This window comes from Dendrobates tinctorius, unplaced genomic scaffold (assembly GCF_039654945.1).
Source record: "Dendrobates tinctorius isolate UK_male_01 unplaced genomic scaffold, ASM3965494v1 ptg000005l, whole genome shotgun sequence".
Lineage (NCBI taxonomy): Eukaryota > Metazoa > Chordata > Amphibia > Anura > Dendrobatidae > Dendrobates > Dendrobates tinctorius.
The window spans coordinates 11,623,233-11,647,550 of NW_027361673.1; the positions used below are offsets into that span (position 1 = coordinate 11,623,233).

A 24,318-nucleotide genomic window follows, 5' to 3' on the forward strand; every position below is an offset into this window, starting at 1 on the left:
CTGAAATGCTGCAGGGTTTCAGAGTAAGGCTCCTTTCACACAGTGTTTTGCATGTTTGTTGGTCCCATTGGGGCTTATGTCTGGAAGACCTCCGAGCAAAACGGGATTCAGGCGCATGCGCCGACGGGGCCATAGACTATAATAGTGCTGACAGAGTCAATGTGCGCTCTGTCGTGTATCATCTTCGGGTGTGTACGACTACTGGAGATGGACATCTACACTTAGTAGACTGCGTCTGAGTGTCTGCCTCCAGTAGACATACACACACGTTGATTCTGTTGGCACCATTATTGTCTATACACCAGAATCCCATTTTGTAGGGGGGGGAGGTCAGGACGTAAGCCCCAACAGTACCAACGAGCATGGTGAAAAACGCTGCATGAAAGGACCGCAAAACATGCCTGGCCCCAACAACGCTGCCGGTTTCTGATTCATGCTGTGTCTGTGGCAGCACGAATCAACTGACAGATTCCCCTTAATCCTCATGATAATCAATGCAAATTCTAGTTAGACATCATGCTACTTATTATGTTTTGAAATTTAGTCCAATGTTTTTCTCACTGACGGAAATGTATCTGTTAGAAAAAAATATGTTAAATCAAAGGACAAAGAAACAGTAAGTTCTATGAGACTAGAAAACTATGAGCAAATACAATGAAACTTGAAATGCGTCAGTATTTAGTTTGTTTTTTCTATTGGCAATCATATAAAGAGTAGTGACTGCATAGTAATTATCGTGAGCACGTTGAGGTGATAGATAACAATTTTCTCTTTAGTAAACCATTCTTTCATTTACCTACACTCTTCTTGTAATACTTGATGAAGATATTGAGAAAGGTTTAGCCTTTCACACTTTCCAGCCCATTCAGAAATGGTGAAACATGCAGGTAGAGGTCAGTAATACATGTACATACATAGCATAGCAATAAACAGTACAAGAAGCGGCTCTCACAGAGGGTCATGAAGCGCGGCTCATCCCTCTCACCTCACGTGTACATATCTGAAGATACATGTGTTACATCCCAGAAGTAACATTGGTAACCTTACACTGTGCACAAGGACCACTCACCAACTATTCACTTTAAAGTTAGATAGAGGGGTTTGCTGTCTGTTTTTCTAAAATATCCCTACTCTTGGCCTTTTTAATAAGGCTGAAGTGCAATACCAGACGCAGCCTATGGGAAAGAGTGGTGCTGCTTCAAGCAAAAAAGTTGACTATTTTTCATCATATAAAGAACTCCCATCATTTACCATAAACATACAGTATAATATTTTTGCATGGTGTAAATGCTGCTTTCCCCCTAAATCTGTATTATTTCTTGTTCCTGCATCTTTCCATTCCTGAGATATGACTTCCCCCTGTTCCTTGTTTGTGAATCTAGTCTTTTAAGTCAACTGGGTGAGGCCTCAAGAAGACTCCAGTAGAGAAGAGATAAGGACCTTGTCCACTTAGCTAACAAGACTACAGGGGGCCATATCTCAGGACTGGAAAGGAGCAGGAACCAAAAAAACAATGCCAGACTCGGGAGAACAGAGACATGCAGAATCAAATGCCTCCCAGCTCTCACGTAGATTTTAAATCTTGATTCTTTTATTCAGAATTTGGACGTGTTTCAGTCCATCCAATGTTGTCGAAAGCTCTGGACAGACTGAAACGCGTCCAGTTCTGAATAAAGGAATTCAGATTTAAAATCTACGTAAGTGCTGGGAGTCATTCGATTGTACGTTATCTATTTCTAAGGTGGATCATTGTTTCGTTTTCTTAGAGAACAGGTAATGTCCATCAGATTTAAAATTTCTGTAAATTGACAGGTTCACTTTATGTATCCAAATTGTGTGTTTAAGCCTTCTCATAATTTGTGTATGATTATCAGGGACCCAAAGCTGTACTGTGCAAAAAATAATATTTTACACAGAGGCCATACACATTAGTTGAGGGAGAAAACAATATTTTGTTAAAATAAAGACAATGGCCAATAATAGATGTTAGCGAAGAAAATGCAGATTGTTAGCGGGTACTAGCCATAAAGTCCTCCGAGGGTGAGACGTGCCCTTCGATGGCCATTGGGGTGGCATTTGAACTCCTGAGCATGGCTGAACTGTTCGGCAATGTGTCATGATTGCAGTATTCAGATGAATGGGGAAACACCCCTCTATAAAACATACGACTTGTCATATAACAGATCCTTGATGTTTCATAGTGAATATTTGACCAATAACTTTTTTAAGCTTATAAACTGTATTAATCTGAATGCTACATGAATAAAGAAGACCGGTGACAACCATCTAAGTATATTCACAAATGGCAAGTGCTATTTCAAAGCGGACTGTCTACAGAAAATGGCTTCTGTCTATGGAAATGATGGAATATTCTGTATGCAGATTTATTATGTGTACCTGAACGTGAACCGCGTTTGTATAGGTTTTATTTGGTGTACTCCTTAAGGCAAGTGAATATTACAAAGGCATTGTGAATTATTTTCTCTCTTATGACAAGTACAAAGTGTCTACCATATATACAGAATAAATGTACTATAACCCTGTTAGCTTAGTCTGACTTCTTATAAATTAGCTGGTGCAACTTACTGTATCCACAGTTTTGGTCTGTAAATCGATCATAGTGTGTGAAGATTTTACTGAACGTCATTCACATTGGCATGAGCAAACATGGCCACAACGCTCGCTCCAATGTATTGCATTGAAAACTATTCTGTGTCGTGTCCTTGGGTCCAGGTTCCATTTTCTGTCCCCAATCCATATGCATAGACTATAAAGCCAAAATATACAAGTTTGAATGCAAAATGGGCACTAAACCTCGGACAAGTGAACAGTGGCGGAATATTATATATAACCTGGTAGCAAAAATCCAACACAGTTCCAGTCTCCTTCGTTTTTTATACTGGGCTCATCACTGACTATGGTCTGATAACGACTGACAGTGCCACCAGGACAAGGCCTCCCATGTACAGGCTTAGTAGGTACATTACATTTTCTATTCCGCAATAATGTATATATATTTTTTCTAAACTGGTTTTGTAAAGATTTTCTGGTAGAACATGATAGTTTATAATGAAGAATTGCTTTATTTTCCGTTTTGCAATACAAATCATTTACATAAATGGCATTCACAAGAAATGACTAGTAAATTCGTTAACAAAAATCAGGTAATCCGTTATTGAAAACTGAGTATAAGAAACTTTACAAATTCACTTTATTAGTGCCACAACGATAGAATGACCAACACTTTAGGTTCATTGGGTGGCAACAAATATGAAGTGACAATTGCCGCTTACTAGGATAAATGAGCCATGTGGCTTATACCAGGACTGGAGTTTTGCCATGGCGCTTTGAGGTACACAGCCTTTGGTGCCCAATGACCCAACCCAATACGTAGCTGCATTATTTTCACATAACATTTTGTAGCTTTTTTAGTCAAATTCGACAACAATCTCACCCCTGTCAGATAAATATAGCATCAATTCACATTTCCTTGCCAACAAAAGAAAAACATGCATGCAAGGAATGAGCTGCCCCTAAATCCATTCATGAGCAAAGGCCTATGCATGGTGCCGAAATGATTGAGCTAACGTGGCTCGTACAGACAGACGTGTTCTCCATATGAACAAACTGTTCGAATTTTGGAAAAATCATCCTTTAACTCTGAAACACGTTGACACTGAAGTTTTTAGAAAACAAGTGAACAAAGGAGGATCATTTGTGTCTTTAGATGTTCCTTATAACATTTACCCAATGTGAAAAAGAGCAAAAAGTCCTTGATGGACGTCATCCATGAGCAAACAAGCTTCTTCCTAAAATATACATCTAAAAACCCCTGTAGCGATCCTCTCATACAAAAGACATTCTGTGCAATGATTGGACACATGAAATGAATATATCTAATATAAGTGCTAGTTTCTAAGTGCGATCTTCTAGTTTGGACAGTCGTAGTGAGTGTCGGCATTGTGTTGTGTGTAGATTTAGGTGTGTGCCCACAGCATTTGTCCTGTACAGATGGTTTGTTTTTTATGGCAACATGCACTGATAATCTATATTGTATATTGTACATAGCAGTTTTTCATGTCCTCCCAATCTGCAATGCATTTAGTCAAATGATCACAACTTTGTAATTCTATTTTCTGTATTAAAGAAGCACTCTCATCAAAGTTTTTATCCTCTTAATATTTTGCAGTCATCATAAGCACTGTATTCTTACAATTGCTCATTTTGCCTTTCCACCCAGGTAATTCTTCTCTTTTCTCTGCTCTATGTGGAAGCAGGAAGTCTCTTTTCCCTACATGAGTCATCCTCCTCTTCAACTCCTGACCCAGCTACTCCACCACTCACTTTGTCAGGTACTTTTGCAATGATGACGCATACATGGAAAATTGACCTCCTGTTTCTACATAGAGCTTAGAAGGATTCAGCTAGTCAGTTTTTAATCACGTGATGTCATAGATCTAATGGAAAAGAGAAGAAATACCTGCATAGAAAGGAAAAATGAGCAATTGTAAGTACACAGAGCTATATAATATGATTGCATTATATTAAGAAGATAACATTTTTTTTGTAATAGTGCTTCTTTAATAAATGAATTTAATGTGTTGATGAGGATGTCTGACAATTAAAAATCATCTATTATTTTCCCAAATCAGCATTACCCTTGTCCATTCGCTGTGTCTAATATTGAATCCCTATTGAGGGCTCAATCAAAGTATTTTTTTGATTATTGAGTTGGCTGTGTTCGTGATGGACAACACACCCATCAATTTTGCCAGTGTGATAGTGCACATGGGCATAGTACCATGCGGAGCTATATTCCACGTGAAAAAAAATTGCAGCATTCACTATACTGGTCTGTTTTACAGACCAGTATAATGTATGATATAGAAGGCAGCTCCTGCAATCATCCATAATACAAATGAACAAGTGGAGTTGCCCATCAAATCCGCATTTTTAGACATACATGGCCTGTTTTTTTGATTCAGCCATCTGAATCTGGTGAGCTGCAATACCAAGTATTGCCACTGAACAAGAGTGGTGCTGTTTCTGCTTTTTTAAAAAAAGCAGACTGTGTGCATCAGCCCCTTTCCGTTCAATGAGAATGATGAAATTGAGTTGCCTGACAAACTCTGTAGTGACAGGTCCAATTTATTCCACTACTGAATAATCTAAAGCTTACCATATTAAGATAAGGACACATACTGTACATGATAGGTGCATTGTACAGATTTTTAAGTGCTAGAGTTCTTTTTTTTTTTTCCTACTTCACCAGTCCCTGGGTAATATTCAAGGTTTTTTTCATTTTTAGAATTTACAATAAAAATGTTTTACCTTTTTTTTTGCACCAAAATAAAACAAAAAAAAACAAACAAACTCCATACAAAACACAACTTGTATGACTCTCAAATAAATGCTGGTTTGTTTCTAAAGATAACACATATATTATTCAGGTTGCAAGCAGTCTTTTTTTTACAATGTGCATGTCATCTAGACACACAGATGGCCATAATACATACTATGGTCACTAGAGCTCTAATATGGGCTTGACAGCCTGCTGTGGGCCATATTCTACCTCCATGGGCTACCTAGTTTGTATGGAGGTTTTCTGACACATTCATGTATAATCATGCTTAACCTGTCCAATCACAGGATGTGTTGCAGTAGTATCCAGTAAAAGCATTACTACTGGGGCGTGGATGACCATAGCTGAGGGCTTCTTGCTCTCGTATAGATTTCCATAGAGCAGTCTTCTCATTTATTACAATACATTAGTAATTGTAGGCTATGAAAATAGTGAGCTCAGTCCCGTCCATGCGGACTAATATACAGTAGGAGGCTGTGGGCTACTGTTACGCTGACATTGGCCACATCCTTACCTACTGGGCGATACTGCGTGAACCTACATGTCCACCCACTGCTGGGAGAAAAAGTAGTGCCACACAGGACGCCTACTGCTCTGTGATGAGTGTGTTGGCTCCTGACACACCGCTTTACTGTAGGCATTAGCTTTAGTTTGTAGTAAAAGATCAGCAGGATGTGTCAGTTTTTATCCACCCCTTCTTCACGGCTATCGTACTGCCCATTTTTGGGGCACAAATAACAATAGGACAAGAATAGTGAAAAACACTATTGTGCAAAAGTCTGGAATTTCAAACCAGAATTTACATTTATTTTTAGTATTTCTTTCTTATTACTAATATCTTACTTCGTCAGTATATGGGAGCTCCGAGCTCTGAGCACTAGCGCATAGGTAGCTTTATAAGATTTGACTTTGGAACAAACATCTGCAAATCCCTCATGTAATGTGGTATTATAAAATGTAGATAATATTTTCTATCAAACGTTCAAAGACTCTTTGTAAAAAAAAAATAAACCACTCATCCAAGTGTTAAACATGGCGCAGGTTGAAGCCCTGGAGGCCATAGTTTACCCACAGCGCTAAGAAAATTAGACAATGTCAGGGTGGTTTACTGTGTGAAGGATTTTCCTTGACGATATACTAAGGTAGATAATGTTTTATGTTCAACTCGCAAGTTAATGTGTAAACCGATATATACCTATATACATTTAGTATATGATCTGCATTGTAATGTAGGGGCTAGGTCAACTCAATTCAACATGGAAACAGTTTCCAACCTAGAGCAGAGAAAGTATATTAAGAGCAATGGTGTTCCCAGATAGCCCGTGATGCTGCCTTTATTTAAAAAAAATATTTCTGGAGAACTCCAAAATAAACATAAATGCAAATGTAAACTATCGTCATGGTATTTCTATTAACTGTGCTTAACAAATGTAAAAATACACAAATTTTAGAGCGTTTTTAAATTGACTATGAGAAATGTGATTAACACTAAAGATAGTTTAGAAGGACCCCCCCAATGAGCCTGCTACATACCCCTCCCCTAGAGCGATGGCTAATGACCACACCATTCCCCAAATGACCCTGTCGTAAGGCCTGCTACAGATATCTGACTCACATTGAGCACCATATAGCCCTGATAGCACTCCTGCTATGGACCCTACCAGAGATCCTCATTCCAAAGTACCTGACACAGATCCCCAGACTGAGAGCCATAGTGCAACTGAGATAACCCAAGTTATTGCTTCCTTTCAGCATACGTGCAGTATGGAGACTGACAGGAGTCAAAAGTGTTTTTTTGGGATATGTTTACACTGCGGGGGCTTCATTTTTGCTATGGGTAAAGTGTCCCTTTGAATAATACAAATATTTTTGTGTAGAATTCTATTGGGTTTAGTTTACTAGAGAAGGAACAGTAAGCTGTAGTAAAGTCTTCAAGAATTGAGTATATATGAGCAACAGGGGAGGCTGACAACAAATTACAGTCCTTGAAGACACAGTTGATTTCAAATCCTAAAATCATTGGGAAAGTTTCTGTGCATCACTCTTCTCCTCGATTAAAGACTTACAGACCCATGGTCTATATAATAATGCATAATACTGACATTTTTAGTACCAGGCACCAGGGCAACATGACTATTTCTGCTTGGTGCCCAGGCCAACATCTTGGGCTGGTGCCTTCAGTCACGGGGGTGGCGCATGCGCAGTAAGATCCTAGTGACGTTACGAAAGCTGGACTATCTATCTGCACATGTTCTGCCCCCTATCTGATATCTTGCGCAGGAGCCGCCATTCCTAGGAGGATACATGCGCAGGGGGATTGTCCTGCTCTTTCAATGTTATCAGGACATAATTTGACATGTGCCACCCCCAATAATAATGGTGACTGTGCAAAATGTTGGCTTATGGAGCAGGTCGCTGACAAAAGTGACCTGTCAATCATTGGTAGGAGGCCAGTGCCAGGTAGACAAAAAGGGAGAGAGGCCAGAGAGCTGTAAGTGCAAGCAAAGTCTTTGCATAAGAATAGCTGATGGATTTTGAGACAAAGAAAACACGGACCTATAATATAGAGGTATGGAAGTGATCATCATTACAGTTACTTTACTGTGATGACGTTACTTTCGGGTCTAAAAAAACCTGCTTCTTTTAATTACATTAAAAGACTAAATACATTATCTGCAAATGATCGAAAAAAGCAGTCAATTTATACTCAAAAACTACCGATGTAGAATCCATTGCTATTCATATACCCCCTCTGCATCAATAAAATCCCTCTCAATGTCTTCAAACCAAAAGTAACATCCTTTGTGTATGTTTTACAATAAATTGTATTCGAGCTGAAGGATTTTTCTCGTATCATGCAACTCTGTAAAAAAAAGTACCTTCTAGTACTAGTGAATGAGGAGGGAGATATGTCATGTGGGTGCTGCTTGTATCTCCAGAAATATAAACTAGCTACAGAACGACCAATATGGATCCTTGTATCTGGCGCGGGTTTCTTGCATGTCAGTTGAGATAAATGCGTGATGCTTAAAGGCACGTGGCTGTCCTCTCTGGCGGCTAAGGACCAGACTTTGGAGATGCAGGTTAATATAAAATAGAATTTTAGACATATACACATAATTTATTTAGAATCATTTCTCCTGAAAATACTAGACGATCATGCAGAATTGAATTCCACATGTTGTATATACTATGGTTTTGGTTTTGCTGTCAGTAGCTGAGGAGCTATTCTGCATCCGTTTATATTTTATATGTTCATTTTATCATAGAAAAATATGTCTGGCAAAATATAGACTCTGGCATGAACTACAGCCCTGAACGTGTAATGTGGATAGTCTTGCTTTCTGTACAACATACTAATAGGTTTGAGGATATGTGGCACTGAAGCAGATCTGAACATGACCTAAGTAACTGCTTCTCTGCTAGGCACTGTTAGAAGATGGGTAATGAAGGAGGTAGTACAATTGAGTATATGGATATATCACAGTTCAGGAGTTCAAATGTCATCCTAGTATGGCCTATTATTACGACAGTGTGAGGTTACCAATTCCCAAAGTGCCAAGTGATCATCGTGTGACTTGTGGCACGAGACCTATTCCAATGCATATCGTCATGCAAAAGTAAGGGGATCGGAAAACGGTGAGACATTAATGGAATTCCTAGAGGTTTACTTTCAAATACCTGAGAAGGGAATGTGCAGAATCAAGGAACTAGTTCTGTACAGTCATCCTATAAACATCAACTATATAACAAAAGAGTGAGCAATGTAAAGTCATACTTTAACATCCAGGTCAGCTTAGCTTGTTTCTTTCCGTAATAAAAAAAAAATAAGAGTTTGGAAAAGGGGAGTTAGAGTAAAAAAATACATTCTTTCAGGATTATCATTTTCTTTTCTTCAGTATAAAGGTATAATTATTTAGGGTTATTTACCAGGCTAAATTCTCTTTCCACAAACCAATTCAAAAACATGCTATCAATTTATCCCCAGCCATGAGCGCACTGTGTGCCAAATAAGGGGCTTAATCATTTGCTTTTTAAAAAAATAAATTAAAAAAATATCATCTCGTGATAAAATCAAATATCTGCCTTCTTCACGGAGGAAATGGTGTATATATGCAGCTGTGAATGATTAGAACTGCCCCACATTGCACGAGTAAGTGATCACCATGGGAGATGGTCAGTAGGGTTTTTAGCCGCAGGCACAATATCTGAGAATACCTTTTCTGTGTAGGATCCGTAGTGCTGGTGAATGCAAGTTAATATATATTTTTTCTTTTTTTTGTACATTTTCTTTTCCAAAAACCACTTAAGAACTGGAAGGACCGTCAAACGCTCTGTTGAGTAATGTCTTAACGGCCGCCTCAGCACAAAAGGGGTTAAACTTCCACGGATAAACTTCACATCAAAAGGACAGAATAACAAAAACACGATAGTCACAAGTACCCGCTTTAGAGGAACATTTTCATCCATGTCTATTCAGAACGGACGAGAACAAAAAAAGTGACGGAGGCAATGGAATGGAAGGGGAGACCCCAGTAGTGCCAAGAATCCAGAAGCACAGTTTCTTCTAATCCTCAAACACTTCCAAGAACAGTGGGGGAAACAGTTCAGTGGGGCACTCCACTTTCATGTGCAGGAACCGGCTGGCATGGCAGGCTCCAATCATGCGGAGGTCGGTGACTTTCATCAGCAGTTTTGGCCAAAAGTGTGCAACGTTGTGTTTCCTGTAATTAATGTAGTGTTCAAATGCCAAGAGGAAACCTTCTTGGCACTTTTCTATTCTTTCCACACTGGAGAGACCAGGACGATCTGCCAACAAAAAATGTTTGTAAATATATTTTAAATTTTTATGAAATTTTATACATAAATAAAGAAGTTTATAGTTGTTATATAACCTTAAAGGGGGTTGTCCACTTTCCCCCCAAAAAAATATTATAAATTGATTTAGAATATGATTATAAATAACTTATTCATTTAAATTTTTATATTCAAAGCTACCCCAATTCTCAGCAGTCAGTCTAGGGTTCACAGCTCAACATTTGGCTTCTGTTGAACACAGAAAAGCTTATCTTAGCATATCATCTGAGCGTTGTGCTCGCAGAGCTGCCAGATTACTCACCTCAATAGCTAAGCCAGCCTCCTTCTCTGTTCATACATCAGCCGTGAATGAAGAGGAAGCTGGATTAGCTATTGCAAGGAGCAGTCAACAGAATTGCCAACTTGACTTTTTATTTTCTTCTGGACGGCTTATCAAAAAATTATGGACAGACAAAATGTTTTAGACACACATTGGAAAACCATAATAAATCATTATAATTATGAGTGATACATTTCTACAGCCCATAATTATTATATGGAGACATCAGCTGCATTCACTGTAAACTGTAAGCTGATCAGAATAATCTGTATAAGGCAATTACCTTTCTGAATGATTAAACATTTATAACTATCAAACCTTATTTTCTAAGGCTTTTGTTTCTTAAGGCTCATTCTGGGGCACTACATTTCTTCTTGATCAGAGCACAAAGTCGGTGTAGGGAGACGTAAAGGCCTCAATGGGAAGAAAGCCTTTAGGTCTCCCTATGCAAATTTGGTGCACTCCTAAAGAACTATTCCCTAATACTATTTTATAGCCTTCTCATCCAGCTAACCAGTCTCCTTCTATGCACTGTCGAGTGCCAAAAACTCTTAAACAGTTGTTTGAAAATGGAGTACTTTTCCATTTGGAGAAGAATGTGGTTTGGCTTTATATCCTAAGCTAACATGTACAGCGCAAGTCAGGAGGAGGTGTATAGAGCAGGCTCCAAGGATGAGACTAACCCATACCCGGCAAAGAATAGTCAAGATCTGCTTCTAGCAGTCATGGGTGGAGCGAAGCAGAGCCCACAACTGTTAACCTGATAAATGTCACTGTCAATTTGTGACAGTGGCATTAGCAGTGTACCAGCATGGGGGTGTCATTCAATGTGCCCACTGGCCATCTTGTCAATGTCAGGGGTCTGTTGAAGACCTGAAGCCTATGTTCAATCTTCAAAGTAGACCGTTATTTTGATTACACTGGGTGCAGAATTATTACACAAATGAGTATTTTGATTACATCATTCTTTTTATACATGTTGTCCTACTCCAAGCTGTATAGGCTTGAAAGCCAACTGCCAATTATGTAAATCAGGTGATTTGCATCTCTGTAATGTGGTCTAATGACATCAAAACCCTATAAAAGGTGTGCTTAATTATTAGGCAACTTCCTTTCCTTTGGCAAAATGGGTCAGAAGAGAGACTCTGAAAAGTCAGAAATTGTGAGATGTCTTGCAGAGGGATGCAGCAGTCTTGAAATTACCAAACTTTTGAAGCGTGATCACTGAACAATCAAGCGTTTCATGGCAAATATCCAACAGGGTTGCAAGAAGCGTGTTGATAAAAAAAGGCGCAAAATAACTGCCCATGAATTGAGGAAAATCAAGCGTGAAGCTGCCAAGATGCCATTTGCCACCAGTTTTGACATATTTCAGAGCTGCAACGTTACTGGAGTATCAAAAAGCACAAGGTGTGCCCCACTCAGGGACATGGCCAAGGTAAGGAAGGCTGAAAAATGACCACCTTTCAACAAGAAACATAAGATAAAAAGTCAACACTGGGCCAAGAAATATCTTAAGACTGATTTTTCTAAGGTTTTATGGACTGAAATGAGAGCGACTCTTGATTGGCCTGATGGATGGGCCCGAGGCTGGATCAGTAAAGGGTAGAGAGCTCCACTCCGGCTCAGACGCCAGCAAGGTGGAGGTGGGGTACTGGTATGGGCTGGTATCATCAAAGATGAACTTGTGGGACCTTTTTGGGTTGAGGATGGCGTGAAGCTCTACTTCCAGACCTACTGGCAGTTTCTGGAAGACACCTTCTTCAAGCAGTGGTACAGGAAGAAGTCGGTATCGTTGAAGAAAAACATGATTTTCATGCAGGACAATGCTCCATCACATGCATCCAAATACTCCACAACGTGGCTGGCCAGTAAAGGTCTAAAAGAAGAAAGAATAATGACATGGCCCCCTTGTTCACCTGATCTGAACCCCATAGAGAACCTGTGGTCCCTCATAAAATGTGAGATCTACAGGGAGAGAAAACAGTACACCTCTCCGAACAGTGTTTGGGAGTCTGTGGTGGCTGCTACACGCAATGTTGTTCGTAAATAGATCAAGCAACTGATAGAATCTATGGATGGAAGGCTTTTGAGTGTCATCGTAAAGAAAGGTAGCTATATTGGTCACTTATTTTTTTATTGTTTTGTTTTTGAATGTCAGAAATGTTTATTTCTAAATTTTGTGTTGCTCTATTGGTTTACCTGGTGAAAATAAACAAGTGAGATGGGTATATATTTGGTTTTTATTAAGTTGCCTAATAATTCTGCACAGTAATCGTTACCTGCACAAACAGATATCCTCCTAAGATGGCCAAATCTAAAAAAAAAACCCACTCCAACTTCCAAAAATATTAAGCTTTGATATCTATGAGTCTTTTGGGTTGATTGAGAACATAGTTGTTATTCAACAATAAAAAAGAATCCTTTCAAATACAACTTGTCTAATAATTCTGCACACGGTGTATATCCAGCAATATTAAAGTATTGCTGTATACACTACAAGCGATTAGATGATTGCAAGTTCAAGTCCCATAAGGGGACTAACAAATATAGAAAAAAGTAAAAAAAAAATGGAAAAATGTAAAAAAAACCCCATAAAAGTTAAAATCACTCCTTTTCGCCCACTAAAAATAGATATTATAAAATATATACATATTTGTTATCACCGCATTCAGAAAAGTCCAATCTACTGAAATATAAAATTAATGAATCCAACTGGTAAACACAGGACACAAAAAAAAATTTGAAACACCAAAATATCGACTTTTTGGTCCCACAATGCTGCAATAATATGCAAAAAGAAGAAATGAAACTGTCATTTCAATATAGCATCAATAAAAAAAATCAATTTGCCCCATGAAAAACATGCCCTCACACAGCTCTATCGTCTAAAAAATGAAAACGTTACGGGTCTCAGAAAATGGTGACACGATCAAAAATATATATTTTTTTTTGGTCCTCTATGTGCTTGGAGATGACAAGGATCATTTACAGCATGCAGTATATTATAATGTAAAAGATAATACCTTAAAGGATAAATATAATAGCCCCCACCTGATGACATAAGCAGCACAGCCTGCAACAAGGCGACTTCGGTATCATCGAGACTGAATGAGGACAACGAAACGCCTAAATCAAAGATGGCATCAGATACCACCCCTAGTCCTCCATTTTTCAGCTGTCCTCTTGTGACTGCCATTTCCCCATTCAGTGTTAATGTCTCACTTTCTGGGTCATATCTCACTGCAGCTCGGAGTGACATGATCTCCATGCAGCAACCTTTGAGGAGGATGATCTGGTCTTCGCATGGCAGCTGGAAATTAGAATAATCTATAAGTCAAACTATATTAAAATACATTTCATCCTAAAGGAAAGGGTGATATTTCTTTACTGCCCCCACTTACATTTCTCTCCACCTATGGAACTGCAAAACCAACCCAATAACCTTGTTGCATGGTCCTAGACAATATAAGGAACTTTTTTAATTAGCCCACCATCCACCTGAGTAATAGGCTGTGTCTCCAAACATATATATATCCAGAATCAAAAGTTATTCATCCATCTTTCCTCTAAGAGCCCAAAAAGGACTCAAGAATCAGGCCTTGAAAAACCTGATGGAACAATTAAATTTAAGTTGTAACCATTTTTAATATGCATAAAAAGTCATAATTTATGCATCTGACATGAGACAGCTGACACATTGGTCTTCCTCTCTTTTCTATAATTGACCTACGCTCCATTTATTGTCTATGGGACAGAATGATTAATGTTGACTACTTGTGCCCTCTGTGGCTCATGATTATTTTCTGCCCATACTCTATAACTCTTGCCTACCATGATACTGTATCTGCTTGAGATAAAAATACTCACCTCACAAAACATAGGTAATTTTTTGGCAAAATCCACCACTCTTGTAATTGCTGGGGTGATTATTTTTGTAAACTGACTGAAGGCTTCTAAGTCCACTTTTCCACCCTCTGGAGCATTAACTAAAGGAGCCTGTCCAATATCTTCTGGCTGGTGGGAAACACAACATAATGAATACATCATATACTATAACAAACACATAAAGGATATATCATCTGAAAATCAGGCATACAAATTGTGGGAAACACAAGAATGATGAAAGTGTTTAATTCCTTCAGTAGTACATGGATATAAAAATGGAGCTCATATGCACCGACGCCATCACAGTGACCGGAGTTATTCCTGCTGCGGACTTTTCATTACCACCTGTGGTGTTTCTGCCTATTATTTATTAGCATTGTGCTCTTTCACATATGTTATGCAGCCCATGTACTTTATTTTTCTTTACTTGATACACCTAAGAAATAAGTTTCTCCATCCTTTGTGATACTATTAATGCACTTTGGCTAATTAGAATTAGGCTTTGGTTTATTGATCATGTCAGTAGTCTCTGGCCAATAGACGGGAAGTTTACAAATCTCTTACTTTAAGGAATTATCAGTGCGACTTTTGGTTATCATCATTGCGGTGTGTCGTACAGATGACGTCTTATCAGATCGGCTAATTAAAAGCCGTACTGGGGATCCTGGAAGACAATAGATTCGCTAGCCTCCTATCCAGAAGTCAGTGCAGAGACAACAGCTTTCTAATGAAGCAAAGTTCCATTAATTAGTTAATCTATCTATCTATCTATCTATCTATCTATCTATCTGTCTATCTATCTATCTGTCTGTCTATCTATCATCTACAGATAAAACCAGAAGTTTACATGCACTATATAAGAAAACATGTATGCAAGTTTTCCTCAATATCTGACATGAAATCAGAATAAGAGTCAGTGATAAGCGGTCATAGAGGAGCGCTTAGGAAGCAACCCAGGGGCAGACAAGGATGTCAGGTCTCCACCGCAGCTCCAGCCGAAAACCTCCAATGGAGGATAGGAGCAATGAGAAAATGGAAACGGTCTTAGGAGCACAGGAAAGAGACTTCCACCTGATGAAGACGGATCCTCCGTCGAAACGCGTTGAGGTTTAAACCCATCTCTTGTCTGAGTCTCTTTCCTGCGCTCCTAAGACCGTTTCCAATTTCTCAATGAAATCAGAATAAAGCTTTCCTGTTTTAGGTCAATTAGGATTATTAAAATTATTACTATTTGCCAAATGACAGAATAATGAGAGAGAGAGAATGTTTTAAGGCATTTTTATTACTTCATGCAAAGTCAAAAGTTTACATACATTTCATTAGTAAAATAAAAAACTGAGCCGGAATATGACTTGGATAACATGCATGATGTAAAAGCATGTTCACACTGGCCATGGAAACAAACAAAACCTGGACCCGGTGACTCTGCCACAATTCACACTGGGTAGGTTTTAACATTAGAGAGTGCAGGTACTGTCATAATTTGGGTATACCTTGTCTTGGTGGGACAGCTTTGTACTTTTTTTTTAATCAAAAACAGTGTTTACTAAGTACCCTATGTTAATTATTTAATGCACTTGCTTTTTTACTTATTTATTTTCATTAGGGTATATGCCCACATTGTCTTTTCTTTGGTTTTGTTTGTTTCCATGGCAAGTGTGAACATGTTTTACATCATGCATGTTATCCAAGTCATACTCCAGATCAGTTTTTTTTAGTCCCTCCAAAGCTGGGCGTCCGGTCGGGACCTGGTGACTCTCTGCCAAAATTCACACTGGGTAGGTTTCAACATTAGAGCGTGTAGGTACTGTCCCAATTTGAGTACACCTTGTCGCGGTGGGACAGCTTTATGCTTTTTTTTTAAATCAAAAACAGTGTTTACTAAGTACCCTATGTTAATTATTTAATGCACTTGCTTTTTTACTTATTTATTTTCTTTAGGGTATATGCACACATTTTATTAGTATTTGGTACCTTTGCGTTAAACTGAATGACTTGGGTCAAACGTTTTGGAAATCCTTCCACAAGCTTCTCACAATAGTTCAGAATTTGGGCCCATTTCACTTGACAAAACTGGTGTAACTGATCCAGATTTATGCCTTGCTCGCACCGGTCTCTTCAGCTTTGCCCATAAATTTTCAAAAGTATTGAGATTAGGGCTTTGTGATGGCCGCTCCAAAACATTGACTTTGTTATCCTTAAGCCACTTTGCTACCATTCTGGCAGTGTGCTTCAGGTCATTGTACATTTGGAAGACCCGTTTCCACCCAAACTTTAACTTCCTGGCTGATGTCTTGAGATGTTGCTCCAGTACTGCCACATAATGTTTTCTCATGATGCCATCTATTTTGTTAAGTGCACCAGTCCCTCCTGCAGCAAAACAACCCCACAACATGATGCTGCCACCCCCGTGCTTAACAGTTGGGATGGTGTTCTTAGGTTTCCAAGCTTCTCACTTTTTCCTCCAAACATAACGATGGACGTTGTGCCCAAAAAGTTCAATTTTAGTTTCATCAAACCTCAGGACATGTCTCCAAAAATTAAATCCTTTGCACACATTAATTTGGCTTTTCTATGTTTCTTTTGGAGTAATGGCTTCTTCCTGGCAGAGTGGCCTTTCAGCCCATGTTTATACATTACTGTGGATAATGACACAATCTTACCAGCTTCCGCCATCATCTTCACAAGGTCTTTTGCATTTGTCCTTGGGTTGATATGCACATATTGGACCAACGCACGTTCATCTCTGGGACACAGAACCCGTCTCCTTCTTGAGCGGTATGATGGCTGGACATTCCTATCTTGTTTGTACTTGCGTACAATTGTTTGCACAGATGAATGAGGAACCTTCAGGTATCTTGAAATTGTACCCAAGGATGAGCCAGACTTATGAAAGTCCACAATTCTCTTCCTGATATCTTGACTTATTTCTTAAGAATTTTCCATGATGCTACACAAAGAAGGAATGTGTTTCAGGTGTGCATTAAAGTACATCCACAGGTGTGTCTCTAATTAACTCAGATGTTGCAAAAAAAAAACCAACTATTAGAAGCTTCCAAACACATGACATCATCATATAGGCAGTCCAGAATTATTTAAAGGCATACTAATCTTAGTGTATGTACAGTTGTGCTCAAAAGTTTACATTCCCCGGCAGAATTTTTGCTTTGAGGCCAAAATCACCAGGGTATGTAAACTTTTGATCAGGGTCATTTGGATGTTTTGGGTTGTCATTATGATTCAAAAAGAGAAAACACATTAGTTTGACAATAAATGGCTTCACCCAACCACTAACCACGAGTGGAGAAAAAGTTTTAGTGTTATCATCCATATTCTCTGAAAAAAGGCCAAAAAAGCAAAAATTCTGCCATGGTAAGTAAATTTTTAGTACAACTGTAAACTTTTGACTTTGTAGTAAGTAATACAAATGCCTTAAACATTCTCTCTCTCATTATTCTGGCATTTGGCAAATATTAATAATTATGGTAATCCTAATTGACCTAAAACAGGAAAGGTTTATTCTGATTTCATGTCAGATACTGAGAAAAACATGCATATGTGTCTTTTTATAGTATATGTAAACTTCTGGTTTCAACTCTATCTATCTATCTATCTATCTATCTATCTATCTATCTATCTATTTATCTATTGCATATGCACTTTACTTATTTATCTATTATATGTTAGTTTGGCATATATTTTATTATATACACTAAATTGTTATTATCAATCATCATCATTATTATTTTACTTATTCATATCTAATACATATTGGCATTATATTGAGGTATTATCCACTTACGGTACTTAAGTGCATACCTATATATTCCTTTTATTATATTACTTTTTTCAATACAATACTACCACCATTTATATAATGTATGATTTATCTTTTGATGCTCCACCACTGGTCCCCGTGGATGTCGTTTTCATCATTCTCTGCGGTCTATTTTTTAATATCATATTTTTATATAATGTCTAATAATTATTTTTTATTTATATAGCGCCATTAATTCCATGGTGCTGTACATGAGAAGGGGGGTTACATACAAAGTTATAGATATCGTTAACAGTAAACAAGTAACAATTAATAAGGATTAATTATTACTTTGGTGCTGACGACCCTCATTTTCATATACATGTAGGTGAATTTTGAGTTATGTAATCTACAGCTAATATACATTATTAATTTAATTTTCTATTTGACATATTTACCTTCATGTACATTTATTGCTCTCCACTGTGTTGGCTTCCGCCAGCAGTACACAATTCCCTAAAATGTCATACTACAGCAAGTACGTCAACCAGCCATGTGCCATGCTCTCTGTATTAAGGGCAGGTGCACCAACTGTTTTCACTCCATCCGAGAAAATCGATCCAATTATGCTGATCAGACTCTGATCAGAGCTGGAACAGAATGGAATCAGGTTTTTTTGGAGATGGAGAGAAAAAAAACGTTACTCCACCTTCTCCATTCTGTTGGTCAGTGTATACCGGACCGCGCTCGGAGGGTCATTTGAAGGTGGTTTGATGTTTTCATTGGACCCATAGACTTTCATAGCCAATTTTGATCTGACGATCAGAAGAAAATTGGCATGTCACCGTTTTTTACTTCGGACCACTCAGTTCAAGGAAAAAATAGGTGATATGCACAGAAACACAGAATAAGATTGGTTAAAACTGCAAATAGCACTCACCCAATATAAACAGCTGCGTGCACCTACCCTGGGGCTCAGTAAATCCCAAGCACTTGCCCTGGGGCTCAGTAAATCACCAGCACCTGCCAATATGACATTTTTACTTACCAGAAATTTTCTCTTCTGTTTCCAGTGACTTCCCTGTGCATTGGTGGCCACATGAGCTTCAGTGACCACCTGAATGAGCTCCCACTCTTCTGCTGTTGGTTCAGGCCTCTGTACCAATGTTTTCTGCAGTTCATCCTTGCGCCTCTTTTCTCTGTTTTCTTCTATTAGCTTTCTTTTCGCCAAACGCTTGCTGTCATCCAAAACCACTTAAAAAGAATGAACATACATATCAATAAGTATCCTGAAGCTATTTTTAATGTTTGACGCTATATGGATCATCGTTCCGAGGATGAGTGGCAGGAAGGTGAGATGGAACATCAGTGTTTAGCAAACATAAGCTTTACTTTAAGCTGACTACGTGGGTCACGCTAAATAAATATCACCCGAAAATACATCTGGATGTAATTCAACAGTAACTTTTAATCTGGTAAAATGACCTTGTACTATGCATTTATACAAGATATAACCAGTATCAATAAATGCAGAACGGGAAACAACACAAAATCATTCATACCACATTATACTTCAGTTTCAAGTATACAACCCCTGGCAAAAATTATGGAATCTCCGGCCTTGGAGGATGTTCATTCAGTTGTTTAATTTTGTGGAAAAAAAGCAGATCACAGACATGACACAAAACTAAAGTCAATTCAAATGGCAACTTTCTGGCTTTAAGAAACACTAAAAGAAATCAAGAACAAAAAATGTGGTAGACAGTAATGGTTACTTTTTTAGACCAAGCAGAGGGGAAAAATTATGGAATCACTCAATTCTGAGGGAAAAAATTATGGAATCACCCTATAAATTTTCATTCCCAAAACTAACACCTGCATCAAATTAGATCTGCTTGTTAGTCTGCATCTAAAAAGGAGTGATCACACCTTGGAGAGCTGTTGCACCAAGTGGACTGACATGAATCATGGCTCCAACATGAGAGATGTCAATTGAAACAAAGGAGAGGATTATCAAACTCTTAAAAGACAATAAATCATCACACAATGTTGCAAAAGATGTTGGTTGTTCACAGTCAGCTGTGTCTAAAATCTGGACCAAATACAAACAACATGGGAAGGTTGTTAAAGGCAAACATACTGGTAGACCAAGGAAGACATCAAAGCGTCAAGACCGGAAACTTAAAGCAATATGTCTCCAAAACAGGAAATGCACAACAAAATAAATGAGGAACGAATGGGAGGAAACTGGAGTCAACGTCTTTGACCGAAATGTAAGAAACTGTCTAAAGGAAATGGGATTTACATACAGAAAAGCTAAACAAAAGCCATCATTAACACCTAAACAGAAAAAAACAAGGTTACAATGGGCTAAGGAAAAGCAATTGTGGACTGTGGATGACTGGATGAAAGTCATATTCAGTGATGAATCGCGAATCTGCATTGGGCAAGGTGATGATGCTGGAACTTTTGTTTGGTGCTGTTCCAATGAGATTTATAAAGATGACTGCCTGAAGAGAACATGCAAATTTCCACAGTCATTGATGATATGGGGCTGCATGTCAGGTAAAGGCACTGGGGATATGGCTGTCATTACATCTTCAGTAAATGCACAAGTTTATGTTGATATTTTGGAAACTTTTCTTATCCCATCAATTGAAAGGATATTTGGGGATGATGAAATCATTTTTCAAGATGATAATGCATCCTGCCATAGAGCAAAAACTGTGTAAACATTCCTTGAAAAAAGACACATAAGGTCAATGTCATGGCCTGCAAATAGTCCGGATCTCAATCCAATTGAAAATCTTTGGTGGAAGTTGAAGAAAATGGACCATGACGAGGCTCCAACCTGCAAAGCTGATCTGGCAGCAGCAATCAGAGAAAGTTGGAGTCAGATTGATGAAGAGTACTGTTTGACACTCATTAAGTCCATGCGTCAGAGACTGCAAGCTGTTATAAAAGCCAGAGGTGGTGCAACAAAATACTAGTGATGTGTTGGAGTGTTTTTTTGTTGGTTTGTTTTTCATGATTCCATAATTTTTTTCCCACAGAATTGAGTGACTCCATAATTTTTCCCCTATGCTTGGTTTAAAAAAGTAACCATTACTGGCTACCACATTTTTTGTTCTTGATTTCTTTTAGTGTTTCTTAAAGCCAGAAAGTTGCCATTTGCATTGACTTTAGTTTTGTGCCATGTCTGTGATCTGCTTTTTTTCTACAAAATTAAACAACTGAATGAACATCCTGCAAGGCCGGTGATTCCATAATTTTTGCCAGGGGTTGTATTATCTGCACTTTAAAGCGCTTGTCCTATGACTAACTATTACCTTTGCACAAAAACTACCAAATTGCAATTGGAATAATTGAAAAAAACTTTTCTTTTTTAAATATTTCCGTTGGTGTTTTATTGACTCCCTCTCAGAACGTTCCCCTGATATGTTCAGTCCTGGCGGGGAGAAGCTGCTTCTTTCCATTTTAGGCTGGACAACTCCTTTTACTATTTAGCGTGAAGTATGGTTTATTCATGATTGCATTTGTATATAAAAGTTGCAAAAAGGTTTCATAGTCTAGACAGCTCATTGCTACCATAAAAAGGTGTGTAACAAATACATTTATGCTACAACCATTTTTAATATGCATAAAAAGGCACAACATTGTAAATTAGTGGGCTACATTTGACACACGGCGATCTTGCTCCTATCTAACATTGGGAAGTGGGCTATCATGATTACAAACATGCATTTGTGCCAAATTTAACATTATGGTGAAATATTTAATAAATATGGAGAGGTGAAGTTGAAGTAAGTAAACCAAATATTTGGCGCACACCATTTTTGCTCATAAATGTAGGTCACTATGAGCCCCAAAATAATATAAGTGACAGTATAACAAGTGTGTAAAAGCAATAACTGGACACAATAGACACAAAAGGATTTTTAAAAAATAATTTCAATTAAAAAAATTTTATTTTGTGTGAATCAGTCAGCAGGATTTTCTTCCCTCTCTCTCCTAAACTATTTGTATGTGCGTGTAGCTCTTTGAAACACAAGTATAGTAACACCATTACATGGCCAGTCCATTCCTCCAATAATGAGAAATAAGCATTTGAATTATTATGCAAATGAGTCTGAAGTCCTATTTGTAGATCTGATGCCTCTGTCACTCCAGCTCTATTCCCCGTTCAGTGCTGCCTACTCCTGCTTTTCTGACAGCCTCTACCCTGTGAGAGTTCAGGTAAAGAAGCCATCAGTCAAGCAGGAGGAGTCAGTGTTGGGCGGGGAGTAGAGCTGGAGTAACAGAAGCTTCAGACCTACAAATTGTTCTTCAACCTCATTGCATATCAATTCAAATGCTGATTTCTCAGTAACGAGGAACGGACTGGCCATGTAAAGGTATTGTTGGACTTGTATCTAAAAGGGCTATATGGGTAAATAAGTAGTTTGAGGGGTGAAATTCTGCAGACAGATTACCTTTAAAGTCACTAAAGTCTTTTTTTATGTTACCTTTACTTGGTTTTGGAAAATCTCTTGTTTGGCTATAGGGTCGAGGTTTTGGTTACGCAGATGTTTTAGCCTAATTCTTTACCTACAATATTTTAGAAATGTGGCAAAATTTTGGTGCAGTTGTAATCCAGTCCCCCAGTGGAGTACAATTTTTTTTTGTTTGAACAGTTGAATTCTAAAGCCCCCCATACTATTTAGATAGCTGAGGGACAAATGATGGTTTCAAGCACTCCTGTGTTCTCTATGAGAAAACAAAAGAATCATCAGCCCAGCATTGGACATGCTGGATACTTATCTCCTTTGACATCATCTGTCAGGAAAGAATTGTGGGCCCCCATACACATTCAACTGTCGATCGAACCTGTCGATATCAGCAGGTTCAGCCGACGTTAATCTACAACATTTTAATACATGTTGAAAGGATTATGTGACTTTTACTCTGAAAAGGTACAAAAGGGCCAAAAATAAGCATGTTTCAATCCGTTGCAATTTATCAAGACAAAAAAAATATGAGATGAGTGGGGGCCTAGGTGCCTATGAATTCGTAACACAAAGCTGAAGGAACCTGTTTGTCTCCATGCATGCTCTCTGCAGTTTGCTGTATGCATACCACAGTGACTACAGTAAAAAGATTGCATCAGGTGGCACGTCTGATTTTCAAATTAATAATTAAAAATTAATTATTAATTGTTAAAAACCACAGTTTTACAGGTTTACAGGGGTTGTCCATTACATTTTTGACTATGCACCTAAAAGCAATCAGGAAGGAAGCTGCTAATATACCTGCCTGTTCTCCCCGATGCCGCCTCAGCTGCTCTTGCAGGCAATTTAGCTGTTCGACATCAACAGAACAGCTCTTCTTTTCCTGGGCTGTTATGTCAACAGGCCGTGACTGCAGACATCATGCTCAATTACAAACGGCTGACGACAGTTAAGCAGCGAGGAGGCGGCTGTCAATCAGCATGACTTCAGCAGTCACATTCCGTCAACAGAACAGAGTGAAAGAGGAGCCACTTCTGCGCCAACGTGACGTCACCGAAATCCACAGAATCGCTGCAGGAGCGTTCTGTGACCTCTCTGAACTGGCAGAGATCAGGGCCGGGCACAACAGTCAGGTAGTTAGCCATTACTTAGTTCTTAGACCCATAGTAAAAAAAAAATTAAATAGTCCTGATAACCCCTTTAGCAATAATCTTGAGAACTATGGTGGCTTGCACGACTGACCTGTGGCCACTATGTGGGGGTCGTAACCTTACATTTTACATTTGCAGACCTGACTTTTGAGTATAAATCACATTATACTGGAAAGAAAGGGCTGGGGAACATTAACAAGCTCCAGGTTCTGCCAATGAAGGGCATATGGAGCCGCTAAGATAAAACCAAAAGATGGAAAATGACAGTAATTTGAGATAGAATATGGTTTGAGCTTAATAATAAATGTGCACAATATGGTGAATGCAGTCCTACCAAATAGCGGGCAATTCATCAGTACAGTATTCCAGGAAACTGGGAAAGAATGGTTCCTCGGGACAGTGCCGTTCTCACTGGCAGAGCGGGGTCACGGCTGATAATTCACCCGTTTATTATTTAGTGAAATGCTTTAATTTCAGATTACAAAATAGAGCCATTCATCGGCACAGCCTTGCTTTAGATAAAATGCAGATACCGT

At 38.5% G+C, this 24,318-nt stretch overlaps 1 protein-coding gene across 4 annotated transcripts in view; it reads right to left on the reverse strand.

Annotated features, from left to right (window-relative positions):
- Window positions 1–3,060: 3,060 nt before the first annotated feature.
- Window positions 3,061–24,318, reverse strand: part of THRB (thyroid hormone receptor beta) — a 448,771-nt gene continuing 427,513 nt past the window's right edge. For all 4 annotated transcript variants that reach the window (XM_073568345.1, XM_073568354.1, XM_073568358.1 and 1 more), the window contains 4 exons: window positions 19,193–19,398; window positions 14,370–14,516; window positions 13,554–13,812; window positions 3,061–10,171 (listed from right to left, as the gene is read on the reverse strand). In XM_073568345.1, coding sequence (XP_073424446.1) covers window positions 9,930–10,171; window positions 13,554–13,812; window positions 14,370–14,516; window positions 19,193–19,398 — 854 coding nt within the window. In that variant the 3' untranslated portion in view covers window positions 3,061–9,929. The remainder of the gene's footprint in view (window positions 10,172–13,553; window positions 13,813–14,369; window positions 14,517–19,192; window positions 19,399–24,318) is intronic.